The sequence below is a fragment of the Vanacampus margaritifer genome, chromosome 2 (assembly GCF_051991255.1).
Source record: "Vanacampus margaritifer isolate UIUO_Vmar chromosome 2, RoL_Vmar_1.0, whole genome shotgun sequence".
Lineage (NCBI taxonomy): Eukaryota > Metazoa > Chordata > Actinopteri > Syngnathiformes > Syngnathidae > Vanacampus > Vanacampus margaritifer.
In genome coordinates this window covers 50232294-50252249 of record NC_135433.1, presented here as the reverse complement: position 1 = coordinate 50252249, position 19956 = coordinate 50232294, and the positions used below count along the sequence as shown (strand labels likewise).

Below are 19956 nucleotides of genomic sequence, written 5' to 3'. Positions count from 1 at the left end.
TTAGGCTTCTTTGCCATTGTGTTTATATCTACAGCAATTAATACATTTCATGAATTAAAATAAATAAATAAATACTGACCGGCCACAACAGGAAGAGTGATGCACAAAACAATTTGCAGTAGTTTTTAGTGGCCCGATCTTCTGTGTTGATGAGCAAAAAAAATCCCAGTGACACACCCCACCATTTTGTAGTAGTAAGTCTTGCAGTATTCAAAAGTAGACAACTTCTCTTTAATTTCCGCCATCTTTCTGTAGGTGTAATGACCGACACTTTTGTCCTTGCAGTGTGTGATTATGATTTAGCCAGTCTGTCACCATGGCAACCTGTGTACATTCATCAATGTCCAGTGTTAGGGAGTTCCCCCCACCAAACCTCAGTGAGTCATTTGCTGCCCTCCCAGAACCAAATCACCATCAGCTGAGTGACAAAGTCAGGAGACACCAAAGGAGGAAAGTATGTTGTAAAAGAGTCCCTGCGTGTGTATGTGTGTGGACAGAATGAAGAGGGGCTGGGCCGGCAGCGGGGACGTGTGGGGGTGCGAGAAGGGCGAGTAGAAACTTGGGGTGGGTTGGTCGCAGAGTGTGCGGGTTTTTGAGTCTGACGAGGCAGGAGGGGTGTGGACTTAAAAAAGAAGGTGGGGCAAAAGTAGGCGGACGGGTAGTCTCTTATGTTTGTACTTTGCCAGGCTGAGTCTGAAATTAGTGTTCGAGACAGCCAGCCAGCCATCAAACGGTAAGTTGAAGACAATTTACTAACTCTGTACAATATATTGTTGCTTATTGTAATTAGAAGTTGATTGTGATTGATTGTGTGCAGCTGTTTGCGCTTTACCAGTTCTTTTTTTCTTTTTTCTTTCTTTTTCTTTTCTTTGATGAATAATGTCAAGTTAAGATGTTTTATCAAACTCTCCCATTTCTGTAAAATATCCAGTTATGGTTGGGACAGTTGGTTTAATGTAATGGAGTGTGTTTTGTTGAAAGTGTAGAAGAAAATGTAGTGTGTGTGTGTGTTCTTCCGTATCAAGTATCCAGCTTCTTGGCATTGCTAGTCTTTAATATCCGTTTCCAGTAATTCATTAAAATATTACCCTCCGACAGAAAAAGAGCCGAAGAGCACTCTGTGTTAGCACTCCCATCGCCTCAGGCAGATATTATACAACGCAAATATTTGGAGCGCAATCTTTCGCTTCTCTGATAAAAGGTGGGAAAACATTTTTGTAGATGTGTCGGGCGTGAACACGTGTTTCGGCGTCCACATTATTAGCGCTCTTGGCAGTGCGTGTGCGTGAGACAGAGGGACTTGGCCCAACCCTTGACCACTCCTTTTCACTGTGGAGAGAAGCAGCACATTCCAAATGTGACTCTTCCATACTTCACACCCAGTTGCGCTACTGTTAAAAAACAAAACATATGTGTATATATATATATATATATATATATATATATATATATATATATATATATATATATATATATATATATATATATTTTTTTTTATTTTAAATAAACAACCCCTAATGAAATATTTCTTACTTAGGGAGTGGCCACCTCTTTATTGTTGACAGACATTACGATGTGCCTTGAATGTATTTGAAGTGCTCCAGTGTGGTTTTGTGCGTTGGGAGCCAGTATTCATGTGCAGAAATTCAAACGAGAGGAGGGATAAGTTTAGGCACAGTCACGCGGGGGAATATTCTTTCTAGTTATTTTAAGGAGTGGCAGCTTTCGTGCAGGCGTCAGCAGGCAAGTCCAAACTCATCTTCCCGCCATGAGCTTCCCTCCTTCACACACTCAAAGTTTCCTCAAGCATAGTCAAGATTTAGTTTGCTCTATTCGCTTTTCACAAATAAACGGCAACACTCGTGCTTTGGATATCACTCAAAGTAATTAGAAGTTAGCAAAACCAAAAACATGAGCGTGAGCCAGGACTTGGCTCGTGTGTGTTTTTATGAAGATGGGCGTGTGTGTGTCTTGGAGCTGCCATTACTGGCTCATCTTCACAAAGCTAGCAGCCATGTTTGACTTTTAATGTCTTCTTGTTTGGTTACAAATGAATGAAAAAGTCATGCTAGCAGTGCAACAAGTTTTCACCAGCCTGTCTGTCCTCGCCAGTGCCGCCATCATGCTGATTCTCCTTGCCGCCATCTTTGCCCTGCACATCATTGGCATCATCCTACTGCTGGTGGCCACCATCGACAATGTAAGTGTTTGAGGTCATCCAGTACATACCTGTGCGTGCACGCACAGCTTCCTCAAGAGATGCCAAACCACAGCAGACTTTAAAATGTCTGCAGTGGTATGTTTTGGTGACAGCGAAAAGACGCACTGACGACTGATTGATTGGCAACTCTTTCATCACTCAGGCTTCTTTTTCACTCAGGCTGTTGCCCATTGTCTTACTCTTAGAGGGAGGGGAGTGGGGGGTTCATAGTTGACACATTGATGAAGCACGTGGCTGTCTTCCTCTGTTATTGCTTCTAAATTGCAGGTGACGCTTTAGGGAGATGTTGTGCCTGCACATACTCGTCATTCACGCACAAATATGTGACATGCTTGCATGTGCCGTAGTGAGCGCCGCACTGAGACTTGTAGAATGCCACACTGACCGACACGATTTTCAATTCCAAACATGCCTGAACACGAGGAGTAAACACTTCCTCATGCAGTTTTTTAAACACATTTCCTACCCTATGCATGAATTTGTTCCACGAGTGGTAACTTGACTTACCGGTGCCTCATCTTACGAGTTTTTCTAGTTATGAGACCTCAAGTGAAGTGAATAAAAGAATCGGAAGAATACTGTGTGTAGGATTCAGTGCCATCTAGTGGTGAACTAATAGAGTGCAATGTTTTTTTTTAAGCACGCACTACGGTGCCTCAGACAGACCACACTTCACAAGCATACCACCAATTACTATTTGGAGTGAGCGACGAGGCGAGTAGGAGCTAGCGTGAGCGGCTAACGAGAGTGGCTAACAAGAACTAGCTGGAGTGGCTAACAAGAGCAGCTAATGGGAGAAGCTAGCAAAGTAGGAGACAAGTGGTGGGAGCCTGAATCACGGGACTCAGCGACAACCACCTGCAGGCCCCAGCTGTGGAAGGCGACCCATTGGGTTCGACACTAGCTGTAGCTACCACCAGAGGCTAACTACGTTTGAGAAATTCTTCTCCTTCGGGTATCCGTAGCAGAAAGATGGCGGCAAAACATGTCTGCTTCCTGAAGGGTGCGGCACGACGTATGTAATATAATTGCCGATTACTAGACCTACGATTATCTAAAAAAATGCACCTTGATGTGATGGGACTTTTTTTGCGTACTATTAAAATTAATACTTGGTTTTTAAAATTAAGTATTAGTGCACCCCTAGATGGCGCTAAGTATTACACACTGTCCCTTTAAAAACACAATTTTGAATTTGTCTTAAGTATGACAAAAATAATTGACTGAAATGGACAAAAAGTCAAACCCGCAGATAGAAAAGGAGAACGCCAGCAAAGAGCTATTGCAGGCCAAAAACCACGCCCAGACACTCATGCAGACTAACCGGCCAAGTTCCTGACATCACTCACCAGGCCAAGCCCCTTAAAGCCACACATGCCACACCATGGTTATTGTTTTTCTTTACCAAATAGACACAAAAATGGGATTAACTCCATTTGAATGGGGAATATTGATTTGAGAATAAGTATATTGAGTTACAACTAGGCCATGGAATGACTCAAAGCAATTGTCTCTGTTTTGCTCAGGCTTGGTGGGTGACTGAAACCCTATCCACTGACGTGTGGGCCCGGTGGATATACATAAATGGAATGTGGAACTACACTGATCTTCCAACAGGCTCGCACTACCCACAGGGTAAGACACACATGCGCACATATCACTGTCAGTCATAGTGAGTACCTGTTCTTGTGCACACATGCTACTTCCCTGGCTCAAATGTTGCAACCTCATTTGATTTGTTCCCCCCCCCAACTTTGACCCGAGTCAAACATTTGCCATGTGTTTGTAGTTTGACAGACGTTTTTAATATTTAAGCCAAGTGCGATACATATTTAGTCTTACATCATCTTTCAACATGGATTCCACACGATTGTGGATTTCTTGTGGCAATGCTGCTAATGTTGGTTTCATGTTCTACCTAACCGATATGTTTCTGACCACCCCTGCAGACTACCTCCAGGCAGTGCAAGCCAGCTCGGTGCTTGCCTGTATATTCTCCATCCTGGGAATCTTCGTGTTTGTAGCTCAGCTCTTCACTTTGAACAAGGGACAGAGGTTCACCATCTCTGGCGTCTTCCAAGCCCTAGCCTGTAAGTTGGAGTCCATTCTCTGATGCCACCATCTCTGTCTTGCGAGATTCGTCCTTTGTGAATGGCTTTGTCCTCTCTCGCAGGTCTCAGCATCATGATCGCAGCGTCCATCTACACAGACCGCTTCCATCTGGACGAGTCTATCGGTTCTTATGGCCACTGCTACATCCTTGCATGGATCTCCTTTGCGCTCACATTTATCTCTGCCGTCATTTACTTTGTGCTACGCAAGAAGACCGCATGAGAATGATACTAGGAATAATAACATCCAAGCAAAAAAATGGTTAGGCTAGATCCATTCTTTTAGCAAAAACCTGATATTTAGTTACTGAGAAATAGCAGATTGTAACATTCCGCAATGGCAGTACGAGAGAGAGGCACAACCAATTGAACTTGTATACACTTTGGATTAAATGATGCTAAAAGAAAGTCAGATTCATTGTTATTTTCAGCAACAACAAAAAGTTTTAACAAGTCAAATCAGTGATCATCTTTGTACGTACATTTAAATATGGATATAAGTGGGGTGAGTCTATTATTTTTCAAGAATTTTCCCATTATTTTATTGTAAGTTTACCAAGTTAAAGTCATTTATTTTCTATGGTTTTGCTTTATGATAAGTGTTACTAAAATGAATTCTGGTGCTGCCCCAACATGATGGTATCGGTCCAAATTGACATGTTGTAGATTTAAGGATTACTCAATGGCAGGACTATGCAATGCCGATATATTTGTAACGCATCATGTCTCAAGGTTGTGCTTGTTTTGGACTTATTTAATGTTCTAAAGAATGTAACAGTCATGTTTTTAAAGTTGCTAAATCTTCAATCATCCAAGTCCCTTCTAAATGATCTTTTGGATTTAGTGCTTTAAGAACATATAAATCATGGACATTTGGATCAGGTAACACCAATGAAACCAAATTAAGTTCAAATATAAACCTTCACTGCCTTCCAAATGTCATAGCTGACTTAGGAATTGACACATAAAACTGCCTTTACATCGTAAATGTAAATATGTTTCCTGTTATGCTTTGTATATCTAATGCTGTTTTGTTTTGTTGTTTCTCATCATGGATGACAGTGACAATTATTTTTACTATAATAAAAAGATTTCCAACCAATTATTGTAATTTGAGGGTTTTGTTGTAATACAGCATTTCCATTATGGTAGCAACTTTTTCTTTGGGTAGCTGCATCCTGTTATCAACAGTACTTCAATTGCACACAAGTGCATATTCAATGTTTTCTCTGGTCTGAATCAGTTAATGGACTTGTAAACGTTCTCACATGGTCTTTTTCACAAATCCAGAATGAGCAAAATAGCATCACAGTAAAGTTTGAAGCAGGAAGAAAAGTTTGCTGTACTAAAAAAAAAAAACAAGTTGGAGAAGAAAAATGCCTTTGTTGCCACCTTTAATAATTACATAATACTAGTAGTCCACCAAGGGGTCACTGAAGGTGTAGTAGTATATTCGTCTGACTTTGGCGCACGCGCCAATGGGTTCAGTTCCAACTCGGTGGTGCTGTGAATGATAGTGGGAATTGTTGGCTGCCTGTTTGTGCCCTGTGATATTTTAAGTTGTAATTCATTTTAGAGTGAATTTTTTAGTTTTTTTCCCTTTTTTTTCAAAACTTAGTTTTTTTTTTATCAGCTTTAGTATTAGTTTTTAGTTTTTTATGCTAGATATGATGTGTTTGAGGATCACAAGATTTAAAAAAGGTCAATACGTATTGTGTAATACAGTTGCGTAAACTACAATTCTCATATTTCTTCATTCTTTCTTCTGAATGGCTGTTTAGAAAGATCAAAATTAGGGATGGGCGAGTACCGATACCAGGTACTCGCAACAGCGGCCGGTGCCAGCATTGGCTGCCCTCTTGTGGCCATTTTATGATCAGGAACTAGGAATGAGAAATTAGAACCAAAAATTGCCATTCATTACATGCAATTTTAAGGAAAAATAATATATTGGGAGATATAGGACTTTCTTTAAAATTATCTGTCATTGCTTTTTTAGAGAAATTACATGTATGAAAAGTACTCATGGTATCGGTACTTGGTATCTGTGTCAGTGACTAGGAGTTGAGCACTCAAACTAGTATCGGTCTGGAAAAAGTGGTATTGAACATCCCTAATAAAAAAATATTTTATTTTATTTTTAAATAAACCCTGAAAGCTCATGTATGAAATATGTTGACAATGATCAAAATTAAAGATATTTTCGCTTTACTTATAGTTTTAAAAACAAAATGTAGTTACAGTTAGTTTTTTAAGCATTATTGAGTTTACTTTATTTTGTTAACAAACATGGTTTTTCAACTTTAGTCCAATCAAGAGTGAGGTCTGCGTATGGATACACACTCCAGCTCCCTTTGACCCTCAAAAGGGTAAGCAGTATCAAAAATGAATGAATGGATAGTCTAAGAAGCTACAGAAGCTCGTCCACACACACACCAAAAAAAAAATCAAGGTTGTATAACTTTCTCACTACGACAGAAATGCACCAAAGTTTGTTTGAGGATCACAAAACCAGACTACTGGTAGAGTTGGTCCACACCTGAGTTGTATTACTGTATTCACACCAGACCAAATGAACTGCACAATAATACTTCAGAGAGGGCTGTAGTATTCCTGTGGCGTGTAAAGGGGGACCATGTTCCCCTGGTGACCTTTGAGGAGACCGCGGACCACAACAGGCGATCTGTGTGAATGAGATGGAGATGGGAGGGACAATCGATGCAAAGGGGACGCAGACGCAAGGTGGGAGGATGGAGGAGGGAAGGACACCGAGTGGGGTAGAGGAACAAAGTGTGAAGGCTTACTGGGCAGTGGAGACTTGGTTGATGGCTGCTGGTAGTAAGGGGACAAATGAGAGATTTGCGCATGGGATTGGTGAAAAGCGTGGGCGATGCCAGAGTTTGGTGCAGAGAAATAAGGAGCCGGGGGCAGAAGGCCCACAAAATTGAAGGGGTTGAGGCTGGAATTAAGTTGGGCTCCCACCATCAGGACCTTCTTTGTGTAGTTGTTTAGGGTGGAGACGCCGGCTGACATGCAGACAGTGAAGGCAAACCAGGCCACACTGAAGGAAAAACATACAGGGAAGATATTAAGTACTGCAAACATCCAGCACTTGCATTTCAGGTTGAAGGCGTCATGTAATCTTAATATGCCCATTTTGCTTCTCCTTCAAATGTGCCTGCCTTGGCCACATGGAAGCAGTATAACACTGTAAGATGTGCTGACATGAAAGAAGAATGGACTTCTTCTTCTACTACTACTGGAAGTGACTCGGTAAAATATTTTAATATTAGTCTTTATCATCGAAGAAGATGAACAAATCCAAATGTGTTAATCCCTCGTTTGCTTTTAAATAAACCGCAACTATTGATGCGATCCATAAGCACGTCAATGGTTTTGAATTGTTTGTTAGCATTAAAGTTGCAAAATTGAACTTTTATCCCCAAAATAACTTTACAATAAGCTTTTTATTTGACCATTTATGAGTGAAATGCCTTCTAATTAGTAGAATAACACCTTAGCTGTTCACAATGGGTACTCCTGCAAGCCTCTGGCCAATAGTTTTCAGACTGGATCCGGGTTAGAATTTCACGCGCTCTGTCTGCGGATGTGACCTAATGTGCGTGGGGTGTATGTGAAGAACGGTATGTGCAGTTTCATTTTTTGGTCAGCAGGTGGCAGGCAGTAGCAATTCGAAATGGAATATTCTACATTCAGTAGCTTTAAGATAAGAAGGCAAAGCTATGTTGTTTTAAACATATACAACTTGCAATTCCCTCTGTTTTAGGTTCAGTGTGACAGTAAACTTCAAGTGGCACACCAACTTCAAGGCACACCAATAAAAAGGCCTAATTTGAGCGTAATTCCACCCTCCCAATCACCAAAGGCCAGATTATCTGATGTGTTTAAAAGATTATCCTGAAAGATTTTCCACCCCCTCACGGGCCTGCTCAGGTGGGACAACTGTACAGTAAAGGCCAGAGGTGGGCCTCGAGGGCCGGAGTCCTGCAGGTTTTGCATGTTGCCCTTCTCCAACACAGCTGATATATGATCAGCTAATCAGCAAGCTCTGCATAAACCTGATAACGATCCTATTGATTGGAATCAGTTTGTGTTGGAAGTAAGAAACCTCCAAAACCTGCAGGACTCCGGCCCTCGAGGACCAGGATTGCCCACCTCTGGTATAGGCTATAATAAACTTGTGCCAACAAGGATAGCCAATTAAGAAGAGACCTAAAGCTTAAATACATGAGCAACTAGTTGTGTTGAGTGTATAACGTATCTCTCAAGTCATTCACTGAAGTAAAAATGACGATTTCTCACCTGTTCATCATGTGAGGGTCTCTCCTATTTTAAAAATCTGTTAAGATGCTAAAAATGGTATCTGCGTCATCATTTCAAAGATTTTGCCATCCTTGTGAGTTATTTCTGTGTAATGGACTCACTAGAATGCCCAAGAATATCCGTAACTGTGAGGCTTGAAGTCCTCTGGGCCCATGGACACGGTCGTCTGAAACACCTGCATGAACATCATGTGACCCACCATTCCAAGCAGACCTGGGAAGCCCCAAGACGAGAAAAAAACAAATGAAATACCACAGAATGTCACAGGCATCGGTGTATCAAATAAAGCAGTTGTGCACCTGCCAAGACTGTGAAGACGGCAGCAAAAGCGTTGAGCAGCTGGCCCCAGCGCTGCGTGGAGGGGAACCAGGCCCTGATGCACAACTGCGCGGACAGCAGGATGCAGCTGATGAACAGCAGAGCCACGTACATCAGCTCCAAGGACAGCGACAGCCACATCATGGCTGAGAGACAACAGGCGAGAATGACCAAGTAAGCGTCACTAAGAATTCACAAGCAATTTACTAAGTGACCACAAGATGTTATGCAAGTTACCTTTTTCAGATCCTGGAGTCAACGTGTAGAACCCGCGACACTTCTCCTCTGGAAGAGAAGTTTATAGTGCTGTTGAAATACGTGCATTTGGATGTCGACAATTATGGTAGCATTTGGGTTTCACATCAAAAGGTGAATATAAGAGATAGTGAAAGAGATCAACATTTCAGTTTCTATTTTCAGCGACAATGGACACCTGCTAGTCGCCGGGGTTAGGGACAGTACATCTACTGTTGATCTCATACACAACAACAGAAGAAGAAGAAGAAGAAGAAGAAGAAGAAGAAGAAGGATTCAAACACCAGGAAAAGTGTTGAAACAAAGACTTAAAGTAAATAAAAAGTGAATATTTAGCTGCATATCTTTTACCCAAATTTTAACGATGCATTTCACATTTCTAGGCTTTCAGCAGAACCTCTTTAAGTTTTGTATTATTATTAGCACATGTTATTGCCTTTAACTAAAATGCATGCTTGGTAGAGTTGAAGTCCACAGATTGACTTGGCCAGTTTACCACCTTCCACTGCTTTGTGAAATACACCCCAGATGAACTCCAAGACAGCGCTCTGGTGATCTTTTGTATTGCCTAAAACTGGTATAAACGTAATATTCACAGCCAAAACCCAAATCTGAAAGCGAGTGGGGACATTCAGCGCAATTTATTGTTTTGTTAATTAATGTTACAGAACACAGCGGTCGGTCAAATGTTCCTATACTTTTGTTCATTTAAAGATGCAAGCAACCACCATCATCATTACCAAGGTATATGCTAACCACTATCTTTCTTCTAATTTGATATTCTGTACCTAGAAATAAGATGAAATGTTGATCTCTTGTTTCATAATCATCTTTTGATTTCAAACACAAATATTAATATAATATTAATTGATAATATAATATTGTAGCAAAAATAAAACAACTGACCTCACTTATCCAATAATTAGTCAGTATCATTAAACCAATAATAATAATAATAATAATAAATAAAGCTGTGAGCATGTTGAGTTTGATGTCAATCGGATGAAAACTGTTGGCAAATGGGCAAAAAGTATGACCACATCGAATGTGCAAAAATGGGCCAAAATTGGACATTGAAAAATTCATAGTTCACTTCTTGTACATTTTCACATTGACTAACCCTGAACAGCGAGTTGACATGCCCTGAGATAGTAAACTCTGCCTTTTAGGATCCAGGACAGCTGATTTGAGGTAGTTACACTATATCAACACAGAGTCGTTTCACCTGGCGTTACCGCTACACTAAAAAGACCACATCAATGGAGCCCCGATTCATCGAGTCACTATGGCAACAGGGAAGCGCAGAACGCGGCGCCGCCCTCTGTTTCCGTGTTTTTTAAATGTTATCCCTCTCAACTAAAAATCTTAATGCGATCATATGGCGAATTTGAACATGTCTTTAGAAAAAAAAGTGCAACAGCGCAACGGCTCCCCATAAAGGAAGGCGGCGTGGGAGAACGTTGCTGCTCGGGCGTCGGGTCAATGCGTACATTTAAATGTAGTCCCTTTGCAATCACAATAATATCACAGGGGAAACCTGTTGAATGGTAGCTCATTAATTCCTTTCGTTTGGGTGCAATCCTGCGGGGGATAAACGCACTTGACTAAGATGAAATATAAAAATATTGTTCACACAGTTTGGAAAAAAAACAAAAACGGAGCGTAACACGCAATATATGATGTGATGTGAGCGCATAACTACGGCGCCGGTAATGTTGCAAATGTAAGGACGAATTAAGTTGTGTATGTAGATGATGGACTGTGATGTGAAACGGTACCGCACAAAAAAAATAACTGTCCGGAAATGCCAGCATATCTATGCGCGGTGTGATAAACTCACGACGAATATTTAATTCATTGCGCATTAAAGCAGCACCTTCATAAATAGGGTCATTGTCAAAAGGACATGCCATGTTTGTGACAAAAGTGGACTTTACGCTACAGACTATAGGCGTATTTACGCAAACACTCGCCGCAGCGGACATTATGAATGAGGAAATGAAATGTCGTGTGTGGATGAAAGGAGGCAGGGACAGAGAAAACCTCGAGGTTCATTGTGAAAAACCTGCAACCGACCAGGTTTGATTTATGGACAATGTTGCTATGGGAACTGACCGAGAGCTTAAATGACCTCTTTTTATCAAACAGGCTAGAGTTACCTCAGTTACCATTACCCTTTCTGAAATGGAAGACGCAGACCACATTTCAGGGTTTCTTGACCCAAGGTTCCCATTAATACTGCTTTGTGAAATACACCCCAGATGAACTCCAAGACAGCTCTCTGGTGATTATTTTTGTTGCCTAAAACTGGTATAAATGTAATATTCACAGCCAAAGCCCAAATCTGAAAGCGAGTGGGGACATTCAGAGCTATTTATTGTTTAGTTAATTAATGTTATAGAACACAGCGGTTAGTCAAATGATCCTATACTTTTGCTCATTGAAGGCTGCTCCCCCCACACCCCATCTACTAAGTTGATATCGGATGCAGAAATAAATTATGTGCCTAGAAATAAGATCAAATGTTGATATCTTGTTTCATAATCATCTTTTGATGTCAAACACAAATGTTTTCATTCTGCGGCAAAAATAAAAGGAACTGACATCACTTATCCAATAATTCTAGAGGGAGATGTAAATGACCAACTAATAATAATAATAATAATAATAATAATAATAATAATAATAACAACAACAACAACAAATCAGATAATATTGAGCCTGTGTTTACGTATCCTATCGACCTTTTGCTCTTCGGATTTCTGATCCATGATTGAGCCATACTGCTGAAGACTAAATCTCCACAAGCAGAACACACACTTAAGTTAATCCCCTTTAGGCTAAGCGTGCGCACACACACACACACACACAAACACTGACACACACAGACATAGACCCACACAAATTCTAACTAACACAGACGGGGAGCTCAGTCCCTATTATCACCTTGGATTTCCACTCCCTCTATGACCCAATTTGTTGCCTTCACTTCCTGTTTGTGTGGATCTCACCTCGGTAATCATGCTGGATTTGCAGTGGAAATCCCATGACTACGGCACGGGTTGACAACCATAACACTTTTGCGTATTAATGTGAAAAATGGGCTTGTGTTGTTCTTTTCACCCCTTCATTTCAATGTTCCCAACATGTCACAGCATCCTTTCACTGTCTGAATCGTGTGTTTTGAACGCTCACCCCATGCATCCGTGTAGATGTTCTCCTCGCACGTGACAAACAGGCCCGTGTGAAAGATGGGGAAGACGAAGCGGTCGTCTCCGGTCTCCCAGGAGAACTGGATGCTGGACGAGTTGGACATGCCGGGAACTGGGATACATTTGTTATGCTTGGTGGGTGAACACAGAGGCTTGGGCATCTTCTGTTTCCCCACACACCAGTAGGAGGACGTGAGCACCGTGGCGCCCAGGCAGAGCGACACAACAGTCTGGATGAAGGAGAGCGCGGGGGAGCGCATTTGCTGAAGGAACGCCATCATGCCTGGGTGAGGAAGAAGACGCTGGTGAATGGATGCAGGGAGAAACGTTCAGCGAGAAAGACAAAAATCAAGTTTTGAAATGTTGGATTGTATACGGAGGAAAGGCCTTTGCTGTCAATAGAGCCATTTTAGGCCAAATAAATAACAAAAATCTGTCGAGAGCTGCAAAACATTTGAATATTATGATGAATGAAACAGTTTGGGAGTGTTAGTCTAATCTTCTAATCTAAAATATATGCAGTATCCAATACTTTGAGATTCATTTTCTTCTACCTTACCTCTTCAGGATTTTTTGTTGTTGCCTTTTTTGCTCTCAATTTTCTGATTATTTTTATTTATTTATTTATTGGAAGGCTGGGTGGACATTTTATGGTAATTTTCGGGATTTCTTCTTTCATTTTTGGACATTTTATAGTTGCATTTTAAATGTTTCATTTTCTGCCTTTAAAAAAAATTATAAAAAATTCTGCCTTTTTTGGGGGCAATTCCAAAGACATTTTATGGTCATTTTCAGGATTTCTTGGACATTTTATGCTTACTTTTTTAACATGTTCTTTTCTGCCTTTTTTTCCCCCAACCCTCTCATATTTTTGGCAATTTTGTAGAATTTTATGGTATATTTCTGCTTTATTTTGGACATTTCATGTTTACCTTTGGGATATTTTTAGGTAATTTTTTAAAACGTTTTCCTTTTATCTCTCTTTTCCCTTTTTTTTTTTTGATCCAAAAGGAGCCACAGAAGAGGGACTAATGGGGCTCCGGAGCTGCTGGTTGCAGACCACTGGGCTACACAGTGTTCATCTTCATTTTTAAAACCAGTGTCAGTGCCAGGCCCTCATGGACGTAGTTGTTGAGGGGATGAGGTGGGTGGTCATTATTCAGAAAGCATGACATGGACTGAGTATCAATTTGTATTGTGTCTCCCCATGTTCTCACATGCACTGTATAATATGGTTATAAAAACTCTACTGTATACAGTATTTGGGAACAAGCTGGTCCTATTCTCACACAAACCCAATTCTAATGAAGTTGGGATGTTAAACATAAAAACACCATACCATTTTGTTGCAAATCATGTTCAACCGATATTTAATTGAATACAAAATATTTGATGTTAAATTGGATAAATGTTATTGTTTTTTCGCAGATAATCTTTAAATTTGAATTCTATGACTGCAACAAGTCCCCAAAAAAGCTGGGACAGGTGGCAAAAAAGACTGAGAAAGTTGATGAACGCTCATCAAACGCTTGCTTTGGAACATCCCACAGGTGAACAGGCTAAATGGGAACAGGTGGATGGGGCGAGCTTCACCTCTTTGCAAACAAGTGCGTAAGAAAAGAGTCAAACAGTTGAAAGACAACGTTCCTCAACTTACAATTTCAATTAATTTAGAGATTCCATCATCTACTGTCAATAATTATCATCAAAAGGTTAAGAGAATCTGGAGAAATCACTGCATGTAAGCGGCAAGGACAAAAACCAACACCGGATGTCCGTGACCTTTGATCCCTCAAGCAGCACTGCATCAAAAACCAACATCAATATGTAAAGGATATCACCACATGGGCTCAGGAACACTTCAGAAAAACCAATGTCAGTAAATACAGTACAGTGCTACATCCTTGAGTACAACTTAAATCTCTACTATGCAAAACAAAAGTCATTTATCAACAACATTTTGGCCACCAGGGGGCAGTATAACACGGACGCACCAATTGATACACATGGAGCCAATGTCTGTATAAGATGTGATCGGACTGCCAGATTGTATCGGGGTCGCCTACTGATGGCGTCACGCAACAGGATTGGCTTTAGATTGACCGTTTACAATTGCGTCTGTTTTGGAAATTTACTCATGTTTGCAAGCTATGGCAAGACATTTGCAAATTTATTTTGGACAATATCTTTTGTAATTTTGAGCTTTTCTAACCGAATGTTTTGTTTGGATTTCTGAACTATGACAATTCATTTGAAAAATAATATTATTTGATTAGTCTTTTAATTTATCGTGCTAAGTTTTATATTCATAAATGTAAATGTGTAAAGTCAAAACCTACTTTTTTCTTCTGTTTTTGAAAGAGATGGATGTATATTTACAGTCCATCTTTATTTCCAAAAATAAGAAGGCTATCAAGACCTTAAATTTGTGTTCTCATTTTGGTGTTTTTAATATTTCTTAGTTTAAGATCCCTGGCATATTTTTTATTTTTCCTTTACTGTTATTGTGAGATTGTTGTGTACTGTGATGATGTTTGTTTGCTTAATGTTTGCCATGTTTGGCTTTTGTTTTCAATTTGTGAAATAAAAAAAAGCCGTTTACAATTGTTTAAAAAAGCTATTTAAAAAAAAAATCCGGTTGACGTCAAAACATTGGAAATAAAATATTAAAGATGTCATTTAAATAACAAAATGTATGGACTGAAATTGTCAAAATGTAAACAAACCTAAGAATATAAAAGCAGGATACTTAAAGATTAAAAAAAAAAAAAAAAAGATTGAAGCGCCGTCGACCTTGCCGATTACGTCAGTACAGCAGCGCTAACGAAATGCGCGATTCAGACATGTTCACTTCGGTTTGGTTTCTTTTTGAGCAGTTCACAAATAACAATACATCACAAAAATAGTCTTAACGATAATAGCACCACATTTGCAATCTAAACTGACAATATTTGTCACATCTCAGGCAATTAATTTGTGTATTATTCACTCTTTTTTTTTAATTTATTTAATATATCTTGCTTTTATATTCATAGGTTTATTTACGTTTTTTACAATTTTAGCCCGTACATTTTGTTATTTAAATTACATCTTTAATATTTTCTTTCCAATGTTTGACGTCAATTGGATAATTTCTAGCCAATCCTGTAGCGTGACGTGTTCGTTAGGCTACCTGATACGATCTGGCAGCCCAATCACATCAGGTCCAAACTCCTCAGTAAGCCACAGTAAAAAAAAGAAGAAAAAAAAAAAGAACATTTTTTGCAGGGGATAAAGAATATATGTTTGTGGCTATTGCTCCACATTTTTGTGTTCAATTATCTATTGCTTAAAGGGTTTCAACACTGCGACACAAATGCTAAACGTAAGATGTTTGTTAGCATTATGCTAAACAGAATTACATTCTCTAAAGCAGTGGTTCTCAAGCGCAGTCCTGGAGAGCCCCTATCCAGCCTGTTTTCCATGTCTCACTGAACCAACACAGCTGAGGATCGTCATCAGGCTTCATGCAGAGCATGCTGATTAGCTGATCGTTTGGGTACCAGAGGACCAGGGTTGAGAACCACTGATCTAAAGCAAAGCTTTTAAATACACAACTTGTAATTTTCTTGTTTTGGTTAATTTGACAGTAAAAATTTATCAGAATGGAGAAGAGCAGCTGCATGCATGCCAGATAATGAGAACATACATTTTTTGAAACGATCAATCTCTTGCCTATTATTTTGACTTTTGCAATTTGGGTGAGTTGGATGTGTCACTAAAATATAACATATGGTCTGTTTACAAGATTAAAAAACACACAATGCCTCTTGTTTACTTTGATTTTAAGCAAAAGGTACAGGCTTTTAAACGTCTTGCATAATGGAAAACCATGACAGAAAAATAGCAAACTTCAGATAATTAGGGGTGATGTAGATGAAAGAGAAAATGTCCAATTCTTCACCAGGTTTAATTTGACATACATAGTGGATGTGAATAAACAAGGTATGATCAATTAAAAATAAGAAAAATGCACTCACCTCTTGCAGTGTCTCCAGGGGTTAGTTTGTCATCCCTGCTCCACTTCCAGTCTGCGCTTCACATAGTGAGGAGTGCCAAATGAGGAAGCCAGCAGTCAGATACAACTGCGTGCATATTACACACACACACAACACACACTCCTCTTCTTTAATCCATATTAATCCAAAACAGACAACTCTTTTCCATCTGTTTTCATTTTGGCTCCACAACTCATTTCCAACTATTCCATTCATCTTCCCTCCTCTTCATCACCGCCGCCACCTCCTGTCCCCTGTGGTCTCCTCCCCGCTCTGATCTGAACATCAGCATGACCTTGACATGATGAAAATGTAGCAAATTCAGAGTATTACATGGACATTGCTTTTCACTGCCATTGCATTTCCACTCGATTACTACTGTGTTTGAGTCTGAGCGGTGTCGACACTAAGGGAGAGCCCCACAAACGACTTCTTTGACAAGTACACTCATTCCAACCAAAAGATTGATGATGTTTTCAGTAGAGAATAGGGCATCAGTCACTTTGAAACAACTTATACCCATAACTAGTGGCCCTGCATACAGTAGTAGCTTGCATTCTTAAATCTCTTCTTTCACTGTAGGGGTTATGAATACTGCATTTCACAAACTCAGATATTTCAAAGTACGCTGATATGATAAACCCCATTCAGTTTCTGAATAGTGTATTTTAAAATAGCCATGGTCTTTATTTACAAGTGGCAAGGACCTTTGAGCACATGCATTGCGTTCTGCTCCAAAAGGTTGACAATTGCTATAGATGCCACAAGATGGTGGCAACGTACTAAATGGAGTTCTTCAACTTAGTTCCTTGGGAGCAAGATTATGGAGGACCAAAACTGCCCAAAATTAAAATAAATAAATAAATGAATAGATTAATAAATAAATGACTAAAAGTAACAATAAAAAATTATTTAAAAAAATATAATTATAAAAAATTAAAGGATCTTTGTGCAGTTTGCTTTTTTTTTTTTTTTTACTCACTACTGCCACCTCTGGCCCAAAGCATAACTGCAGCATCTGTGTCAGGCTCGTTCATGGTGCGTGTGCGAGTACGTGCACGAGTTTAAGTCTGCTACTGCGCGGGGACGCGCATGACGTCACCCTCCACCACTCCCCTCCCTGAAGAAACTGTGGAGTGTGCGAGTCCGCTATAAAGTCAAGATAAAAGCTGATAAGTGCAGTCAGAGGAAAATAGTCAGGGCTCTTCGTTCTCATCTGTGCATTGGTGGAGCATGCATGATATAGACAAAGGTTAAACATTACTTTTTTTTTTTTTTAAACGGCACAATGCACCTTTAAGTACAAAAATAAATATAAATAAAAACAACAACTATATATATGCTTGCAACAGCAGAGTCCAACCCAAGACACGCTAAGGACCGCCCCCTCATTTGCATAACATAAATGTGGGAGCAGAGCATTTTTATTTGGTTGATATTTAATTATATTTATATATTTATTTCAACATTTATATTTATTTATTTTATTTTTATGTATTATTTATTTTATTAGTTATTTTTTATTTCCATTTTATTTTTTTTGTATTTAATGTTTGAATTATATTTTTTAGATCCGTTTTTATTTTCACTATTTATTTATTGATTCATTTATTTATTTTTAATTTTGGCAGTTTTGGTCCTCCATACAAGATGTCTTAAGATGGCGCCAAAAGCAATACTTAGAATAAATCAGTGAATAGGTGAATTTTTTTCCCCCCAGCAAAAAGTAGAAGTAAAAAAAAGAAAATAAATGGATGCCTTAATTATACATTTCAATCACTTTAGTAAACACTACACAGTAACCCACTAACAGAATGGGAACTGAAAGGGGTCAGGCTTGTCCAGATTTACTATTTACTATTTAAGGAAACTGATTTTTTTTAAATAAGGGGTGGCATAATCTATCTATTGGTTGCTTATTTATTAGGAACTAAGAGTCAACTATTGAGTCATTGCGTTTTGAAGCAATTGAAGCAAAACGGCATGCACTACTCCGTTGCAACCTACAGAGGCGCTGTTGAAGTAGTTTGTGTTCTTAAGATGAATGAAGCTATGGAAGTTAAGATACATCCACGAAGACCTGCACGCATTGTTCGGCTTCATACAACACTGGCACGGAAGCGGAAGCTCAGAACATTCGGAGATTCTCCCACCCTTTTAGAAATGTTAAAAAAAAAATAATAATCAATTGTGCATGGTTATTCCCCAGAGCAGAGTAAATAATGTTCCAGGAAAAAAAGAGCAAAGTTGAAGCATTTAAGTGTATTCATAATTCATATACATATTGACAACTTTTGTGATACAACATGGTTCTGATAGTGTTACTGCCGTCTTTTAGCTTGTTTTTTTTTCTTTTTGTACAAGAATAACAATAAAAAATGATCAAGACAACACCATGTACGACTTACAGTTTCAAATCGGATGGCAATGCCTCTTTTGAATGGATTTTCAATCTCCCGCTGGAAAACCACTTGGTGAAGCTTGGTCCCCATTGGCTGGTGCAGCCAACTGGCCAATCACAGCCGTCCGTGACATCCTCATACTCATGTTGTCTGTCTCCTTAAGTGTTACCGTTGGCGTTCCTACGTAGAACATAAGCGTCCAGCACACAGTTCATCTTAGTCCGCTGCGCATGGTCAAAGATGGCCTGGACATGGATTGGTCCGTCCTTTTGCCTTCTCCGTGCACATTAGGAACATTTGTACTCCAAAAATAAGACTGTGTCCATCTGATTTTTCAGGAATACTTTCTGTACCGTAAAAAGCTCATGATGGAAAAATAAGAACACTTTTCAAAAAGGACCAGAATGGTATAGCACTTTCTTTCTCTCTCACTCATTCACTCGCAGTTATACACACACACACACACACACACACACACACACACACACACACACACACACACACACACACACACACACACACTGATACTTACACTCAATTGAAAGGCAACAAATGTCCGTTCTCCAAGGCAATAAATGTCTTTGTGGCAAACTTGACCCTGACACTCCAGGACATCAATTTGGCTCCTCCCTCTCCGGGTATGAAAGAAAGTAGGGAGGAAACAGCCGCCAATTAACGTTCTGACTGAATATAAAGTGAAATACATCCATTTCATCATTATGGGTAGATACTGATGAGGATACAAAAATAATAATGACGGCTAAAATATGAATTCTTCATCTTGATATCATGAGATCAAATACTATTTCCAATCTCTCTTTTCTCAGTTTGACACCCAGTTTCCTCCCAAAAGGCTTCCTTAAAACAAAAGAATACCCAGACAAAATGTAAATGGGTGATGATAAGCAAGAATTTAACACTTAGGGGGTATTTCAAGAAAATCAAAGCAAGCCCAGAGAAGAAGTTTGCTTCTTTTGTTCTCGACTGAAAAGTTCTTTTGTTCCACTGTCATTCCTTTCCACTTCGATCTCAGTTAGTGTTTTCCTTTTAAAAGTC

The 19956-nt window shown here is 39.5% G+C and overlaps 2 protein-coding genes across 2 annotated transcripts; one reads left to right on the top strand and one right to left on the bottom strand.

Annotated features, from left to right (window-relative positions):
• Positions 1-580: 580 nt before the first annotated feature.
• On the top strand, positions 581-5434 carry emp1b (epithelial membrane protein 1b). Its single transcript, XM_077556524.1, has 5 exons — positions 581-733; positions 2113-2200; positions 3748-3856; positions 4171-4311; positions 4395-5434. The coding sequence occupies exons 1-5, from the start codon at positions 669-671 to the stop codon at positions 4553-4555; spliced, it is 564 nt and encodes a 187-aa protein (XP_077412650.1). The 5' UTR covers positions 581-668; the 3' UTR covers positions 4556-5434.
• On the bottom strand, positions 3964-19946 carry gsg1 (germ cell associated 1). The gene is made up of 7 exons (XM_077556523.1): positions 18907-19946; positions 16481-16793; positions 12445-12744; positions 9232-9279; positions 8976-9140; positions 8778-8889; positions 3964-7393 (listed from the first exon to the last, which is right to left on the bottom strand). The coding sequence occupies exons 3-7, from the start codon at positions 12740-12742 to the stop codon at positions 6925-6927; spliced, it is 1092 nt and encodes a 363-aa protein (XP_077412649.1). The 5' UTR covers positions 12743-12744; positions 16481-16793; positions 18907-19946; the 3' UTR covers positions 3964-6924.
• Between the last annotated feature and the right edge of the window lie 10 nt (positions 19947-19956).